Genomic DNA, 15046 nt, shown 5'->3' on the forward strand with positions numbered 1-15046 from the left:
AGAGTACAGGAAGGAGAAAAGCATGTTCCCTTCTTAATGTCCAGAGACTTTCTGCTCCAGCACTCATGCTGCTGCTAGAGGGCAATGGCACAAAGGCTGTGCCTGTGCATCCACCTCTCTCAGTGCATGCTGCGTTGGTGGTAAGGTGATCATGGTGTTTAGGAGTGTGGGAGAATGGTGACCTGACATGCCCAGTTTTATGGATCACAACCTTCTCTGGGTTACCCAGTATCTCTCTCATCTGTTCCTTTTGCATTTACTTGTCTTTCATTGTATTCCCCTGACTCTTTAAGCCAAGAGCTACGTTTTGGGTATGTGTTGCACAGAAAGGCTCTTAGCCTCACTTGGGTCCTTAGGCATTTTCATGATCGAGACTGCAAGAACTCTGCATCCAAGCCTAAACCCTGGATCTAGCTGCTTTTACCCCTGTGACAGTTAAAGATTGGTAACTTTGGGAATCTGTTTGTTGATCTTGCCAAGCAGATGCCTAGCAGGACAGAAATGTCTTCTGTTCTTGCTGATGTGCACTTAGCTGCAGAGGTCAAGAGAGCTAGATAAAATAAACCCTACAGGTGCAGCAGCAAGTCCTGCCCACAGCTTGGCCTCTGATGATTCCATGATCTCCCGAGCAACTTCTCTAATCCAGCAGTGATGGCACTGGCTTTTTTTTTAATAACGATTAGCCCTGGATGTTTATACAGCTTTGAGATAGCAACAAAAGTTCTTTGGCTAGGTTGTCTTCTGATCTTTGCTATACTCACTCCTGCTTTTGGCAGCTCATGTGGGAGTAAATGTGCACCAACAGTGGCAGAGTTCTTGTTTCCCACTGCTGAAGGTGACCAAAAGTGTTTCACTCGTCAGTTAGGAAATCACTTTAAGCAGATCAGTGTAATGAGATTCTGAAGCCATATGGCACTGGAATTAGTGCCTTCTAGTGCAGTAACTGCACGCTGTAATTGCAACAGTGCTGTATGCTAAAAGTAATTTCAAAAGCAGAGATATTTTTTCCTCTGCTCGTTCCTTTAACCCTTTGGGACTTAAAACAATGCCTGGGATGTAGCTCTTTATTAAAAAAGGAGGGGGAGGGAATCCTGGTCTGCTTTTTATTAGCTGGAAGAAAATAAATGGAATTAATAGGGGAAAAAAACCAGTTTCAGTTTCCTAGCTGAACAGTGGAATGGATGTTACCTGTAACAACACTGTGTGCTTTGAAAATAAACCTTCATGTCAAGCTGCTGAAATGCCTTGTGGCTTATCAGGTTCATGAACTGGATGGTGTGGAAGGCAGAAGGAGTGTCATGGAGGTATATGCAAAAGGAATGGTGTGTTTCAGCATAGCTATCAAAGAACAGTTTAAACTTCAGATAAAACATCACATAAAATATAGGAAAATGTGAAGCTGGGGTTTCAGGAATGAAACAGAATTATTTTTTTCTTAGCTTCTATGCATATCAATCTTATAGCAGTATTGGATTTAGATTACTTATTTCTCAGCCCTGTACAATACTATACATAGGTGGGGGGAGATGCTGGTCTTCATGAATAAGTAAGATCTCTCTTGCTGTTCTCACTGTTGGGTGATTTTTTTTTTTGTTGTGGTTTTTTTTTTGTTAAATCATTGGTGGATAGGAGAGGCAATTTTTTACTCTCATCTACTAAACTTTCTTGATGGTTCTTACAAGGCTCTGTTGGAAAAGGGATGTCTTTTTCCCCTCAATTGTTTTAATTACTGTGTGGGGTAAGTTGCAAACAAGGAGTGTTTTACAGTATTTTCTAGCTGCCTCATTTACACCTGCAGCAGAAGCAAACTTCTCTCCCTCCTTCCTCTGGCACATAAATGCTGTTTCCAAACTCAATTCTTGACTCTTCACAAGAAATCATGTCCACTGTGCCCAGCATCATTGAGATCCAATGTGTTTGTTGCGTGTTTCGTGCTTAACAGTGATACCAACCCTTGGAAAACTGCTTTTTGGGGCAGAAGCGTATTATTTCATGAGAAAAGATATGGGGCTTAAACTGATTTAACTGAGTTGACTTTAAATTTGTGGCCATCCTCTGGCCATACAGTAATGACAGGAAGCACCTTCCAGCAAGCTCCAATTCCAAGGTGAACTGATATTTCTAATGAAACTAGAAACTAGTGCAGTTACTCTGGCTGTTTTGGTTAATGGCATCTGAGGATATGTGGGTGATTGCTTTTTTCATTTCCGATGACACTTTCTTACATTTATTTACTTGCTTATTCATTGACAGACCAACCCAGATGATGTTGCTAGGCAATGCTGGCAATTCATGAGCAGAAAATATCCTCTTCCTTGGCTTTTACAAACATTTTGCTATGGTTGTCTGGAGCAGCAGAAAAGTAACTCCCTTCCATTCTGTGTTATCTATGGAAAAGACCAAAGGAAGCATGCTTGCTGTTTTCTGTACCTGATCCCTCCACTATACTCTTCTGCATGCAAAGAACATAACTTGCTTTCAGTCAGACTAATACCTTTTAGCTAATGGAGGAAAATTGTGAAGAATCGATTATCCATGCTGAGTGAATGTTTGCTAACATTTTTTTTATACAAAACATTCCTGCAAACCAGCCCTTGCAGCAGCTCCTGTGCAGATACATCCAGTGCAATACAGAAGAAGTAGTTTGTGTGGTAGGAAACAATGCAGGTCTCTTAGTGCTCCCATGTCAGAGGTTTTCCATACGTGTCAGGAGAAGCTAGCCCAGCTGCTTGTGAAATGTGAATGAAATTGAACTTACAGGAGAATAAACAGATCCTTCTTTCCATCCATCCTAGTCCTTGCAGCACAGCACTCAGTCCCTGAGGTAAACCCTATGTGCCCTGTTGCTAAATGTGTAGCAGCTACAGTCAGCTTATTTTTTGTCTGGAACTGGGTGATGGCAGAGATGCGTATTTAGAATTGTAATGGATCAGTGTTTCCTAAGGAAAGACTGAGACTTAGATAGTTTTCCTGGTGTATGCTGTGGTTACCTGTGCTTCAGAAGTTCACACCTAGGGCAGGTTTCTTCTTGCATCCCACTTCCAGCATAAAGTTTCCCCTTGGAACAGAGTGTCTCACAGATCCTCCTGTTGCTAAGCCATGTGGATACGTGTGGGAACAGTGTATACAAGGGAGGATGGCAGACAGAAGTGTATTGTCACAAATGCTGGATTCTCCCCCATTGTGTATCTGTATATGTGCAAGGTTGAAGTGCAATTATTCGCAAGGTTGAACTGCAATTATTCTGTGTATGATGTCAGACATACACATGAACATATTGTCAGAAAAGCTTATTTTCCAAGTTACATCATGTTTGCCTGTGTATGGAAGGACACCTTGAGCCCTTGTAATGAAAGAAAAGAGGGTGGAAGAAAGGCTTTAAGGTAAAACTGCTGGGTTATGTTTCCAGTTTTCTATCATGATGACAGTCTTCTACAAATTAATTCTGCCTTCTGTGCCACTGTTCTCCCTGTCTGCAAAATATTGCAGTTCCCTGGGAGTTTCTCTATGGAAGCTCTACTAAATATTTTACAAATGCTAATGAATCAGGTCACCCAACAACTCAGTACATTGTCCTCACTTTGCAGGCAGGGTTTGGCAAAGGCAAAGAGCAGGAGGGTGACCAGCTTAGTGCCATGCAGCAAATTTGGGGGGGAAGGGAGCACAAATCTTTTACCTCAAGAGTGGAGATCCCCTTTATATCTTCCTTTCATCAAAAGGAGAGGTCCTGAGACTCACTACTTCCTAGGTTTGATAGCTATTTTACTGTATGGTCACTTTGTGTGTGCTGGGTTAGAAAGCTGAAACAGCTCACTGTGTGGTTGGGGAGCAGCGGAGCTGGTAGGGGAGAAGCTGCTGAAGTTTGTGGAATGGGGAAGAAGTAGGGCTGAGTTGGTTTCTGTATGCTTCAGCTTACAGGTGGTCATGCCTGTCCATCTAGTTATTCACCATTTTAGTAATGGCATCATGTGAGGCTTTTTTTCTCCTGGGCATCTTTGTCCCCTCTAGTTCATTCTCTGATTTGTATTAATTAGGCGGCTTCTTCCCCACTCCATGTCTAGGGATCAGCTGTGATCTGAGAAGCCATGAGCTGAACAGCACTGGATGCAACTATGTACAGTGCCAACAGGTGGTAGTGCTTGAGGCAGAGGAAGGCAAAGACTCTCCTGGCCTGTGTATAAGATCCTTGCAGGAAGCTTGTTCTGTGCTCAGGTCCCTGCAGTTGAGCTCTGGGTTGCAGCTCAGCCTTGATTCATTAGGTTCTCATTGTATTCTCTGCACTGTCACCAGCGCTGGCCTTGTGCCTGTTTATGTATCTCCTGTGCAGTCCCTCCCAACCCTGTGGAAGGCTCCTTTTTATTTCATTGCATCAGGATTGAGTGCTCTCTGCACTCAGTTCCCCGAGTACTAGTTTATTCACAAGGGTCTCTGATCAGTGATTTGTATTACAGTAATTGTTAAAAGGGAAAAAATCCAGCACTTTCAAAGAGAGATTACTAAATGCATGTTTCAGATCTCTCATTTGCGTGTCAGACTGGTGGATCCAACTTCTTCTTTAAAAAAAAAAATTGGGTCGGGGGTTGCACAGCTAGCAGAGTGTGTCTGCCAGTAATATTTCCCTTTTGTCCTCCATTTGCTACTCTGTTCATTTAGATTATCAGATCTTATGAGCAGGGACTGTGCACAGCAGCAGAGGGCTTTTCTGTACAGTTGCAGCCTCCCAATACCACTGCCAGACATATGAGTAATTGGTTGAGCAGCTCTGCAGAGCAGTCTCCTTGCACCATTCAAGCTGAAATGCAGAAGTAAAAAAAATCTATTCTCAGTGACGAAGAATCATAAAATCATAAGCCTGAAAGGGACGAAAAATCATGAAGAAAAACCTTTTCTTAAAGAAAAATTCTTTGTGAACGTATCTGGCATGCTCTTTAAGAGGCATTCTATGATCTTGCAATGTGCTTCTGGGATCTTCTCTCTTCATTGTCGCTTATAAGATAGCTTTAAATTAATGATAAGGAAGCCATTCAGGGCATGGGCTGTGCTGAGGTTCACAGCTTTCATTCTGAATGAGAGAATAAAGTAAACTGATATTGAAAGCAAGGAGGGAGAAACAAACACAGTCAGTAAGCCTATAAAAGTCTTAGCCAATTGCAATGGCGAACATCCTGCTGGTGAGGGTGACCTTGAATGAACTAAGTGGGATAAAGTCACCAGCCTGGACTGACGGCTGAAGAATCAGGCTGGATTCCAGCAAACTGAGAGAGCAGATTCTTGACAGGAGTCTCCTGAGCTGTGGCAATGGCTTCTCGGTGTCGGAAATGTGGACAACAGGTGCCCAGGAATCCACCTTTCACTGCTGTCCGGATAACAGAAGGAGAAATGAAATCTTATCATGATTTTATAGGAGGATGCATTAGACTGGAGCGCATGGCAAAGAAAGGTATGTGAAACATCTTTAAAAGAAATAGCATCTTCTCTTAGTGGTAACTGCATTGCATTCCTAGGAGATTTGCAAAAAGACATTATTTTTCTAATGCTTTCTCTGAGAAGTCAGTTGTAAATAAAGACAACTGGCTGGATTTCTGGATTTGGATATTAACTCGGGTATGAGTGCATCATTTGGCTTGGCTGTATATTTCTGGGATATTTGCAGTGATCTGACCTAGAGCAGGTTAAAATGAATGCTAGACTCATTCTGAATATATGTTTTTCACTAGGGTGTTAAGACACTGAGGTTTCTGTATATGTCTGGAGCAGGTATTTGCTGCGTATGTGAAATACCATTTTGAAATGCCTGTAAGGAGATGGGGCAGTGGGCTTCATGATCCAGTTGACCCTGTCACACTGTGCTCCTAAATTTCTATGTAGAAGGTCAATATCCTTCTCACTGTAAAGATTCTGGTTTCAATGTACTCATAACAGAAACTTGGACTATCGAGCTTTTTGTGCTCTGTGTGAGTCAGTCTGGCTACAGGGCAGTATTCCCCTCTGAGTGGGTTGCTAGTATCAGATGCCGGTGTCCTGGGAATTTGTGCTAATTGCATGTTAACTCTGAAGTGGAGTGATGGTAGTTGAAATCTAGGCTGTTCACTGTTTAGTCACATATCAAGATTGCTGAATCATAGAACACTTTTTCTGCATGTGTCATTTGAGAAAGATTAACTAAGGAGCCCTTTGGTTTCATTTGATCTCTTAACTTGAATAAATAATTAGCAAACCTCAAATCCAGAAATTTATAACATGTTCACTAGTACGTGACAAAAAGATCCCCAAAAGCATGCAATATGATTGTACTTTCAAGTTGAATTGCTTATTATGATTTAATTAGCTCTTCAGCAGAGAATTGCATTCAATCTGGTAAATCGAGAATATTCTGCAGAAAAAGAGGAGGACCAGAAGCAGGTCATCTGCTGGCAGCTACTGCTTACAAATTGGTGTTTGCAGATGCTTTCTTTAATAGGGCTCTAATGCACAATGCCAGGGCTTGAAAACTGCAAAGCCAGTCCATTGTACCTCTGCTTCTGTTGGCCATCTATCCGTGCTGATTTTTGGGCTCAGTGCCTACCTATGCGTTGTTGTATTTGGCTGACCTTTCGGTAACACTGTTGTTTCCAGTTGCACTCTTTGTAATGAGGCATTCTGAGTTCAGCATAGCATGGCATAAATGTCTAGTATCTGAGTAAAAGACAGAACAGAATTAATTGCAGTTCCTTCCTGAACCTTTCATCAGGTGCTTCCAGGTTGCTTACAGCTTTGGGGGCCCGTGGGCCTGCTGGAGGCAGAGCTCAGGCATCTGTTGTTCTTTTTCTTCCTGTAGGTAGAGAGGGGAAGACACTGGTAAGAGCTTTGCCATGGTTACTGTTCCCAGGGAAACACCTTCCCTGCCTCTCATGTTAAGAGATGACCTGGCATAGTACTATGGGCGGAAATCCCTTGGAAAATAATTTTCTGCTAGAGAACAGATAGTGTGTCAACTAATCTGAGTCCATTGCCATTTTGTGAAGCAGAAAGCATCTTTGCTGCTTTTGTTTTAAATTCAACAAAAAAGACCACAGGAGGGGCAGAAGTTAGGTTATTGCTAGGGACAAGGTGCATCCATTAGAGCTGTGTGAGCTGTGAAAATACATCAGTGACAACTTTGCATGTTGTGACCATGTTAGAGGGCTAAAAAGCTGGCAAGGTGGCACAGGAATTCATAACAATAACACTGCCTGCATTCTTTTCTCGTGCTCTGAACTGACTCTGACCCTGTGCTCATCTTTTGTCTTGTTTTGGCCTTAGTTTTCTTATCTGTAAAGTAGAAGCAGTGGGAATTACCTGCCTCCATAAATAGTGGATCCTGATGATGTAGCTATAACTATCCATTGAAGATTAGACCAGTTTCCCTTTGCAGTAGGTGCTACATAAACACAGGGGAAGAAAAATGATCTGTCCCAGAGAACTTGGGCTCTGCCTGCCCCATCTTGCTAGTCCTTTGCTTACTAGCAAAGACTCGCTGACAAACTCTGGGGGTGAATGTGTACACTTTTTGCAGGATGGCTCTGTCAGAACATAGTGCCAATGCAGGATTGTAGATCTCCGTGGCGTGTTCTGACTTGACTCTCACTTAGGGGTACCCTTTCTTCAATGTAAAGATCCAGCTGGAGTGTGGTTGAGGACAAATTGGCTAGTGCTTCGTACTTCAGGGACTCCAAAGTATGAAGCATTTTTCACATACATACCACATCTGTGAACCCCTGTGAATATTCTGTGGCAATTTTATCTTTTGTACTAAATATCGTAATGGGAAGAGATAGAAGGCACACAGGTAACTCCAGCAGAAATAGAGGCCACGTGGTTGCAGTCAGGCCTGCAATGGCCCACAGGTAACCTACCTTTCATCAGCAGTACCTCATAGCAAGCCATGCTGTGCCAAGCTAATCCAGTTCCTGCATCATGAAAGTTCAAGGCTTCCTTTGAATCCATGTGATTTGTTTTGATGAGTGGTTAAAAGTGTGGTTATAGTCTCCTGTTCATGTAAAGAGATGAAAATAGTGAATACTTACAAAAAGAAAGTGCTGCTCTGAAGGGACAGTTGAAGGGCAGTTTCCCTATGGCCACATGATGACTGCTCAAAGCTCCACAGCCCTGGCTCCCTGCAACAGCCAGAGGAAGGACTTTGCTGTGGCGTATGAGCTGGCCTATAGGTGCTGAAGTCCCCTCTGGGGTCTGATGTACAAATGGTGCTATTTTGAGTACTGGTATGTGACCTTGAGACTCTCTGGGAGCTGCAGCTATAACTGTGCTATAACTGGCAACCAAGGGGATGGAGCCCCCAGAAAGCCAGGCAAGAAACGTGGCAGGGACTCTAGTACAGAGCTGATCTTCCTTGTAGTGCTCTCAGTTCCTCACAAAAGAGATACTGAAGCTGAAAGCAAAGCATACCCTCGTCATGAAATACATCGCTCTTGGATAGTGGCTAATGTGCCTTTTCAGCACTGACATGACTGTTCATCTCACCCAGCTGCTGGTTAACATCTTTTATGCTTGAGGACACCTCCTGCCAAAATGGCCCCTTCTGTCCCCAGATGCTCTTAATTAATTAAACAAGCCTGCCTTGTTGTGATGCTCGAGTCCTCCAATGGCACCGCACAGCTACTGGGACTTAACTTGGATGGATGAGCATTGGCTGATTAGGCTACATTTCTGCCTACTGTGGAGCTTGAGGTTGCATGTAGGGTTATATATTTTTAAGTGAATAAATGTGTGCTTTTTATCTGTGCTCAAGGCTGGTGGCTATGTAAAACAAGATAATGAATCTGCAGACACTAAGGAGCATGTAGTTCATTACTGAGGCTATTCAGGATATTGCTGTTGCTGCAAAACCAGGCAAGATACTCCTTGCCAGTAGGATGGGGACCTGTCTCTTGTGCTAATAATATTTCTGATTTTGTCCTTCTGTAGGACAGAGGAATGCTGCAGTTCTGTCTGTCCAGCAGTCCTGGGCACTTGTTCTCGGTCCTACTGCTGTGTCTTTCTTACTGCTGGACATGAAAAGCAGTTCTTCGGATCCATCTGTTCAAAGAGGGAAAGGGAGTGAAGTATTGGAAATAGTTCTAGGGCAGTTAAGGATTTAAAGATAGAAAACAGCTTCTATGGTGCTATCTGCAGAAGGAAATCCCATCTGAATGAGATCAGGCTGAAATTTCTTGGACTTTTTGGAGCTTCTCCACCTTCAACAGTGAAACAAATGAGAAATGCTGACCTTTCTGCAAAGGTGCTGGTTACTGAGGAAAGTGACTCTTTCATGTGAAGACTGAAATCTGCAGTGTAAGTGGAAGGTATTTCTAAGCGCCTTGAGAGTCAGTCACAGTGCCTCCTTGTGCATTGCTCAGAATTTTTCTTCGTTTATTTGCATTCAGTATCTATTCTCCTCTTTAATGTAAAATGCTACCTAGGGAACCTGGGATGATTTTTTTTCAGCTGTCTCTCACTGCAAAGAAAAAAGCTAAAATAAAATATTCTGTTTTGCGTAGAGGTTTTTCTAAGAAAAGATCCTTATCTTAGATGTTTGTGTCTCTCTTTACCTGTTCCCATTGATACGCAGCCTGCTGTGCTGCTATTGAACAATACTGAACCTTGTTTACCTAATCGGAAAAGTCCAGAGAATAGTGATGAAAATAGGGGAGGCATAGCTTGATTTCCATTTAAAAAGAGTTTTGAGAGATAAGTAGTACTGAGAAGATCAAGAGAACAAATTCTCAGAGGGCAAGTTACAGCAGAGACCTTCTGGGTATTTATGTTTTTCCCTTCCTCCCATGATACCAGAACAAGAAACAACTCAGTGAAATGGAAAAGCATTGAACATGGATAGACAGATTGCTGTAATTGGTAATGTTTTGTTAACTTGTGGGACTTAGTACCACAAGATAATAGCTCAGTTTGCTTTTTTTGTATTGCCTAAATTGTAGTGTAAACTGTCTGGGGAATTTCAGGGGAAAATGATGCTGAATGTACTGGGAGGTTGAAGAGCATCTGTGCAGAGCTCTCACCCTGGTTGTGCCCATGGAGCTTATTTTCCAATTTTAGCCAGTTCTGCTGCTTCAAGCCCCACTTGAAGATCCACTTCTGCTGTGCTAGTATGTTGATCTTGTTTACAAATTCTGCTGCTTCTTTATTATCTGAATCTTGCTGTGGATTAGCCTGCCCAATGAGGTTTCTAATTCATGGGCTCTCCTCCTTCACCACCTGGACATTATCTAGTAGAATTACTGATGCTCAAGTAGAAAAGAATGATAAACAAAGCCTGGTTGTAGCAGCCCAGCTTCCTATATATGAATATTTGAACTATGCTGGGTATCTTGCTGTACAAATTTCTGATCCTATTAGTTCATTCAATTTCTCAAGGGGGTGGAAAAATCCTCCAGGCTTTTACAAGAATTATTGACCGAATATTTATTTTTTCACCTTTTTCTAAGCCAGGATGTTTCAGCAACTCTTGTTCTGCCCAGAGACAGCACTTTATTCATATTCAGAACCTGCTCCTGTGAGTCATTAAATTAGGGATTGCTGAGTTCAGGCTATTTGTCTAAACTCTTGAGTCACTACCTGGATACAATGTGCTGCTCTGGGGGCCTCTAAGGAGCAAGGGTCTATATGGCTGAAGATCTGATTATGAAATTGGGATACTGTTAATTAGTAAGGTCATCCTCTGCTAGCACTGGGAAAAGCTGAGGTGAGATGGGAAGAGGTAAAGGAATGAGATACTCTGTTCCATTTTCCCTTGACTTTTCCACTAGACTCAAGAAGGGGGACATCTGCCAGAGGAAGGATGGAACTGGGGGCAACTATCAAATTTTTACATCAAAACCACAATAAGAATCAATGGGCTGGAAATTAAAGTGAGAGCTTTGAAACATAAGCCAATTTCTTTGTGTTAGGCCAGCTCCAGGGGAAGCAGTGGATTTGTAGTTGCCTGGAGTCTTTAACATAAGATTAAAGAGCTCTTTAAAATGCTGGTTTAATCCAATTTCTGTGAACTTCTTGTGTGTTCAACAAGTCAAACACAATGAACCTAGTGGTCCCCCCTGGTCCTGCAGTGAAAGAATCTGGGAAGATGATCTCTGAGTTAGAGGCACTTGGGTATGAGCCATTCCTTCTCATGCTTTTGGAGAGCCATACCTACAGGTGTGAACACATGAACATGTGGGGTCAGATGCTCAGATGGTGTAAGTTATTTCAGTGAAACTGGGGTGTATTATAGCAACTGAGGATTAGGTCCTTGAGGTTTTTTTAAAGTAAACTTCCATATGTATTTACTTATCAGTAAGTATTACTCTATTCCATATGCTGGTGGGACAACATCTGGGTAGTAAAAAATATTGTTGCACTGAGAGAGGCACAGCTAAGCCTTTTGAGCTTGGCAAAGACATTTTACAGATGCACACTGAAATTACCTTTACTAATTATGCAAATGAAAAATGTCTGATGCTTGTAAATCTAGTTTATGAAACTGGAAGTGCTGTCTGATAAGCTTTCCTTTTGAGCATGCAGTAGATTAAGAGGAATTTCTTGGTGCCTCTTCTATGGTAAATTCATTCCTCTCCTTGTCTCCGGAGTTCAGCACAAGGTTATAGCCATTTACATTCACTTGCAGAGTAGCATTTAGTCTTCTAATTCCACAGCTGGGTCTGCTACTTCTGCAGCATACCTGCACACTGGATTAAAATGATTTTTAGGGTGTTACTATCCGGCAGATTTATTAGCCACTTACATCAATGTGACACTTGCCCATAACACTTTAGAGCTTCTCCCAGAGAGGACGAGTCTTTGCAGGAAGGTTACGAATGCTGCCCGGGAGAGGGCAGTGCACCACGCCAGACCTTGGCTGGGGAACTGCTGTGCACTGACTCCTGCCTGTTTTAGGGCTCCCACGAGTGACAAGCTGGGTCTCGGTACGTAACTGGGCTGTTGTCCCTTCACTGTGCGCAAGCTGGAGCTGAATCTCCCACCCACAGCCTCCCCTTCAGAGAGCAAAACGTGTCTGGAATGGGAGACAGATCTTGATTGTAAACTGGTTACATGTGGATATTTGTATCAGTATAGGCAGCAGAGAGTAACATTACACAGGCACTACAGCTGGTAAATCCACTTGTTCAGCATGCAGTTTAGGAGATGCCGGGGAAAGAAAGTGCAGTGTAAAAACATACTATGCATCCTGCTGCTCTCCTAGTCTACCTTTATCCACCTAGTGTCTGTCTTCTGTAACACTGCAGGTGTCGTAAGCTCTCATACATATCTCATACCTACCATGGTGATGCTCTACTTTGATTTGGCATTTATCTGTAACTACGTATAAAATCCTGTTAGTTTTCTCATGCTGCACTATAAACATCGTGATAATTTGTGGTGGCTGGCTGATGGGGGGAAGGATGGGAACACTGGTTATGTTATCCTTAAGACAGGTCCACTCCAGGAGCCTGTCTGTACAGACAACTTTGGTCTGCTCCTTATTTTACAAGTGGGGAAAACTGAGGTTGGCTGGTGACCTGGATTCCTCTCCATGTGCCTCAATTTCCTTACCTATGAAATGAATGACACTTGTCTCTTTTTAGCCTGACTCATGGCAGGATATGTAGAAGAAACAAGATGTTACTACTGCATCATGTGTCCCAGGGGACAGCTGCTCTGCTGTACCCTAGATAAAGAATGACTTGTATCTAAAGTTACTGAGCTGCTGGGGTTTGTGGTAGAAGGACAATTTTATCAATAAAACTAATGTTAAAGCGATGACCCAGTAGTGCTTTAGACAGCTATAGATGCCATGTTACCATTGTCACACGAGCAGGAAAGTACTTTCTTCATGCCCCATGCAAATTTGTGTCCTGAAGAATTTGTTGAACTAGATATGTAGAACTGATTACTCTGCTGTCCAAGAGCTGGTGTCATGGTCTCATGGAGTCTTCTCATTTGTCTTTAAATGACAGTACTATGCTTCTATGCTTTGGTGTGTGGGTGTGCCCTCAGGATAGTACTCCGAGACAGCTATTCACAGCAGCTGTTGGTTTCCCTTGGCCCTGAATACTCCACTATTTAAAGTTATTTTAATGAGAGCCCTTTCCATGCCTTAGTCTGAGCAAGTGAATCTGTTTTGTCTCTTGTCAGGATGTACCTTTATTTGTTTGTGCTAAGCTGTGAATGCCTCCAAAGTGGCTAAGAGTCTGAGTGGAGAGCTGCCTGGGGGGGAAGAAGCCAGCTGTACCTTGGGGAGAGTTAAAGCCTGGGTATGTTGCGTGTCAGAGGTCTCTGCTGTGGTTTGCGTTGAAGCAGTTACTAAGCAATTTGTGCAGCCTCCTCCGTTGGTTAGATCCAGGGCTGCTTCAGCAGAAGGCTCCCTTTCTCCATCCCTCCCCTCTGCCTCGTGTGAACTCATTACCACAGCAGGACTGCAGAGAAGCCAGCCTGAGATACAAGGGAGGGCACATGCTTGTGAGTGTGTGTGGGTCTAAAGGGGAGGTATTGCTCTTTGCAGTGTGTTTTTGTTGCTTTTTCTAATGGGCATCTGAACTGAGATGGTGGTGACAATTTGGAGAAGGCTGCTGGAGGGGTCGCTGGGTGTCCTCAGGCAGAGAGGTTGCCTGTGAGCAGTATTTGTCCTGTTACTGAGATATATATATACAGAGTGCTGCTGGCAGCAGTGATGGCTGCTATGGCTCACTGTTTGTCTCCAATGGCAGTAACCAGGGAAATATTTTTGAGCTAACTGGCCTCTGTTCAGGAGTGAGCAAGAGAACAGTCCTTCAGCTCCTGAGCCGAGTGGTCCCTCAAAAATTATGTGAGTAGGCTCTGAAATGATTTTGCTGGATGCAATAGTTCAGAGCAGAGCCAGTGGCTGGGATTTTTCTAAGATACTGTCTCAGCTGTGAAACTGTCTGCTGGCAAGCTCTGGGGAGGAAGGAATGAAGTCTGCCATACAGTCTGCTGTATCTCTTGGTTAGCTTAGTGTCCAAGTATTGTAGTGAATGTATTTTAGCTTTGCAGTTTGCCACATGCGGTTTTTGTTATTCATGATGGATTTTAATATGACAGTGTGGAAACGTGAAACCTTCTTTTGTTATGTTCTGTTCTCTGAGCAGGAATTTGTGTTCTAGCAATCCAGCATTGTTGTGAAGCACAGACTTTGGGAAGAAGATGAATTAACTTTTCTCTGGCAAAAATTACAAACCATCAAGAAGTTCTTACTACAGAGGGACTAGGCAAGGGTCTGTGCCATGCTGCTGTAAATCTGGATTAATTTCTTGAAGCTGTTGCTGAGATTGGACTGTAGCCTATAATGCCTTTTATTAAGGAAGCTTCTGTTTTATAGAGAGCAGGATATAACATGCCCCCTATAATATCCCAGCATGTGCTCTGTGAAATCAAGTAATGTCTGTCTCAAAAAAAAAAAAAAATTTGCTGAGAAAATGATGTGGAATGGTGTGTTTCCTTAGCTCTTTGCTGATTATGCATAGTTCATAATGTATAGTGAAGATTTTTTAATCATTTCTTATTGGTCTCTTATGATTTTACAGAAATATTGTAAGAAGTGTCTTCATAACAAGATGGGATATGAAGTCACCTAAACTGAACAGTGAGAGTATATGCTTTGAGATTTTTATATTAGTTTGTACAATTTAGCTTTTATGGGGATTATTAATCAAGGATTCTTAGATGTGTGCGTAACTGTGGTGCATTCTGACAATAAGTAGTTGTCTAAACCCTTGAAGGGTGACTATAGACATAAATTTGTACACACCAATGTGTTTTTATAGAACGTACCAACAGTAAATCAAAATACTGGCTTATGTTCACTTTCTTTCCAGTTTACTTATGTAGGAGAAAGATTTTGATTTTTTTGATTCACCAATCATTTTTAAATTTTCTTAAAAAACAAATAAAAAAATTCCAGCCAAATAAGAACATCAAAAGACTGTTTCTCAAGAAGTTGTTAAATGGAAAAAGTGGCAAAATCTGTTTTTTCACCCAAGGAAGTCTATGCCAAAATCTTTTGAAGTTGTCTTAGAAAGCT

General features: G+C 42.4%; 1 protein-coding gene across 1 annotated transcript in view; it reads left to right on the top strand.

Annotated features, from left to right (window-relative positions):
- The first annotated feature begins 5298 nt into the window (after positions 1-5298).
- The window catches only part of MCF2L2 (MCF.2 cell line derived transforming sequence-like 2), a 155364-nt gene continuing 145616 nt past the window's right edge, over positions 5299-15046 (top strand). The window contains exon 1 of the mRNA XM_059822932.1: positions 5299-5440. Coding sequence (XP_059678915.1) covers positions 5299-5440 — 142 coding nt within the window. The remainder of the gene's footprint in view (positions 5441-15046) is intronic.

Source organism: Gavia stellata, chromosome 11, assembly GCF_030936135.1.
Source record: "Gavia stellata isolate bGavSte3 chromosome 11, bGavSte3.hap2, whole genome shotgun sequence".
NCBI lineage: Eukaryota > Metazoa > Chordata > Aves > Gaviiformes > Gaviidae > Gavia > Gavia stellata.